The sequence below is a fragment of the Geospiza fortis genome, unplaced genomic scaffold (assembly GCF_000277835.1).
Source record: "Geospiza fortis unplaced genomic scaffold, GeoFor_1.0 scaffold53, whole genome shotgun sequence".
Lineage (NCBI taxonomy): Eukaryota > Metazoa > Chordata > Aves > Passeriformes > Thraupidae > Geospiza > Geospiza fortis.
In genome coordinates, this window is record NW_005054305.1 from 8,000,669 (window position 1) to 8,004,336 (window position 3,668).

Below are 3,668 nucleotides of genomic sequence, written 5' to 3' on the forward strand. Positions count from 1 at the left end.
CTCCGTCCCGTCCGCCGGCTGCCTCCTGGCCAAGAACCAGTACTACAGGAGTGAGTGCTCGGCGGGCCGGGAGATGCTTGTTGTCCCCGAACATATCCCCTGCCCTTCTCTCCCCTCTTCCTTTCTCTCTGCCTGGGGAGCGCCTCTGGAGTGGGGAGGCTGAGCCTCCCGAGCCTCTCCCGAGAAAGTGGCCGGGTTGTTGGCACTCAGGAAAGAGTCAGAAAGTGTTTCTGGTGGTCTGGATGAGCTGCAGGCAAAGAGTTGTCTTTGCCTAAATAGCTTTTAATTTCTGGAGAGTTTTTCATATCACAGAACTTTAGTTTTAATGACTATCTTCTTCTGGCTATTAATCTACCTTTTTTAAAAAGCTATTCACAATTATTTATTAGAGTTATCATATATATATATGCATATATATATATACACACATATATATATATATACATATATATGTTTATTTAATTATAAAACGTGACCTAGAAAAAGTGTTAGCCTAGCAAGTCCAGGCTTTACCTGTACTTCCTATTTACTTTGTGAATTTAGACATAATACAAATCAATTCACATTTTTGTTTCTAAATATGTGAAATAATCACTGCTTTGAGGGTGCACGTGGTGTGTTAGGATTCCTAGGTCCACGATGGACGCTAATGGGAGTGTAGTATTTAGTTGTGCCACAAGGGAAAGCGTGCCAATTGTGTTGTTGTGGACATAAATGTTCAAGGATGTACTTGCTTGTCTTGGCAGCAGTGTGACCATGATCAGTGGCTTTGTCAGTGATTTTAGTGAAAGTTATGCAGACAGATCTCAGTCTGCTTTTAAGGGAAATGTGAGTAGAGTGAGAGAGAAACTGATATCAAAGTTCTTATGAAAACTGTAGTAGAACAGTTACACTCTGTGGCTCAGTGAAATTGTTTCCTCTGAGGTAGCAGCATGTCTGAAAAGCTCCTGACATATAAAGAGTGCACTCTCTCAAAGCACTTTTTTTCGTTACCTGTGTCTCTGTTTTCCACGAACAGCAAGACTGAGCTCAGAATCCAGTGTTTCTTCCAGCTCCTCCTGCTGTTTGGATGCTGTGAACATCGCAGACCAGGACAAAGCACTGAATGGTATTGTTCCCTTCTTTGAAACGCTTTTCAGTTTTTCCTGTTATTCATCCAGTGTCTAATGTTGTGGGCTTTTCTCCTTTGGCAGGGTTACCAGAGTTAATTGATAAACATTGGTGGATAAGAAGCTTCTTCCACAGTGAACCCTCTCCACCAGCTGTTGGCAGAAAAACACTCTCAGCAAGCAGGTGAGTCCTGCTTTTAAAACAGTGGGGATAACTTGCTCTACATTCCTTTTGGTAACAGTGTTAGTAAACAAGTCATAATCAGCTGAAACCATCTGGTGAGGTGCAATGCTGTTTTGATGATTTAAGTAGAATATACATCAAGTGTAATGCTATGCAACCTTTCTATGTTTTCATTTTAACAAATGAACTCATATGCTACTTCACATTATGCAGGTGGCAGTGCCTATTACTGTTTCAGACTTATGGTGATGTTTATTTAATCATCTACCTGTACAACTTGCACAACCATTTATACAGTTTGGCCACGTTACTTTATGTTAAAAAGCTGATATGAATGCATTAAAAATACTTAGGCAGATAAATAAATATCTTTGCGGTAAATACAGTGAAAATGATATTTATAACCTTTATAAATATATTTTTGCAGTACCAACAGTTGAAAAGGACAGCATGATGGCTTTTCTGACTGAGATGCTACATACAGACTTGTTTTTCCAAGAGGCTTGGGATCTTCCTAATGTCTGGGTTCAGCTGCAAGAGGAAAACAAAACCTTTAGGAGAGTGGAAAAGTGTATTTTCAAAATATTTTTCCAGTAGCTAAAATGATATTGCTTAGTGTACATATCCATGGCCTACTGTGTTCTTTCCAGATTTGCCATAATTTGTGATGTCTCTCTAATGAAAATTTCCAGGAATAAACATCCTGATGACTTGAATAATTAGAGAAAAGTGACAGAAAAAAATAAGACATCATAGATTTAGGAGGAAGATATGTATTGAATGACTTTGCAATAGGTGATTCAGTTAAGTTGCCTTTGAGATACCAGCTCTATAGGCAGTCACACTGATGTAAGCAAGATTCAAATCTATAATCCAGAGTAGGACTGCTGCGTGACACGTCTTTTTTCCAGTATTTGTGTACCAGTTACAGGGTGTAAGTTTACAAGAATGCTTGTTAATAGCTTTGCTTTTAGAAACCCAATTATATGAACAAGCAATAATCAGTTTGGTTTCTTTGATAAAGCAGAGTGCATAGATCCCAACTTCAAATAGATCCCAACTTCAAATACCGAGGTACCACTTTCATTCCTACCTATGTATGCTGGTATTTGAGGACAGAATAGAGGAGATGCACAAAACCAGTAATCCTAATGGAAACTGACCTTTTCCAAGGAGAAGAACAATCTTAATCAGAGTTGATACTTTTAGTTTGTTTTAGATTTCTTCTGCCTACTTTGTTGTGGCTTAAAGATCTACTTGTTCCTAAGTGACTAATTCTATCAATATTCTGCTGTATACCAGATTAGTTATGAAGGCTAGATCTGGCAAAGGATTCCACTGAAAGTAATCACATTATTGTTGTTGTCCAAGTGTACTTTTGTCATGCTCTTGAAAGGCACTATAACATTGCAATGCTGAAGACTAAATGAAGCTAATTAATATAACAATTGTTTATTCTACTGGGCATGACTGAAATGCTTCAAGGATTATGGAAAATAACAAGTGTTTGACTGGATGATAATATTTGTGACAAGTATCTATGCAACTTTTTGATGTACTGTCATTAAACCTGCTGGATATTTGTCTATCACTAGATGAACTAACAGTAGCAAACATTAATGTAGGCAACATCTTATTATTACAGGCTAATGGTTTAATGGTTATGCATAACTCCAAGGTGTATCAAGTGGTTGCTTCGGGGAGTTTACAGTCTTGGTGGAGGCAATAAAGGCATGGCAGATGACGACGGAAAAGAGCACAATTCTGAAAATATTATTTCAAGGGTCTTTAAATTGACTTGTGTCTTACTTTACTGCTATTGTATAGTTTCATCTTGGTCTGTTCTCTAAGTATACAGAATGAGCTTTTTTTATACTAAGATTTTTTTTGTTAATAAAGATTTAATCAATATTTTGTCTGACTTATTTTTGGCCTCCAAAAACAAAATGGTGTTCCATGTTGCCTGTGGTGCAGATGCTGTGTGGGTTTGGGTTTCTGTTTTGAATGTGTATTTATTTTTCTTTTTTAAAACAAAGTATTTGAAAAATTTAAAACCCCCTCAAAAGTCTCTGTTGCATGTGCATCACATACTTCCTTTAGTCACTTTAAGGGCTGATGTGACTTGGAAAAGGCTTGCAAGCTAAGAAAAAGCCCCTACACCTTTTTCTATAAAAACATTTTGTAAAGGAAGACAACACCATAGTTACAAGAAGGTGACTGAGACTCTCTTTGAAGAGCTCTCTTGAAATAACAGAAGAAAGAGGTGCTGTAGCCTTATTATTAGTACACATGTGAAATACCATATTCAGGAAACACTGTGGAAAAGAAGTGACAAGTTTCCATATTACTCATTGAGCTTAAGGTGCTTCTGTCCT

General features: G+C 37.6%; 1 protein-coding gene across 1 annotated transcript; it reads left to right on the plus strand.

Annotated features, from left to right (window-relative positions):
- Position 1: 1 nt before the first annotated feature.
- PPDPFL (pancreatic progenitor cell differentiation and proliferation factor like) lies at positions 2–3,204 on the plus strand (the record flags this gene model as incomplete). Its single annotated transcript, XM_031066615.1, has 4 exons — positions 2–50; positions 1,019–1,108; positions 1,194–1,293; positions 1,721–3,204. Coding segments are annotated over 4 exons (252 nt in total), but the record flags the coding sequence as incomplete, so codon positions are not given.
- Positions 3,205–3,668: the final 464 nt, after the last annotated feature.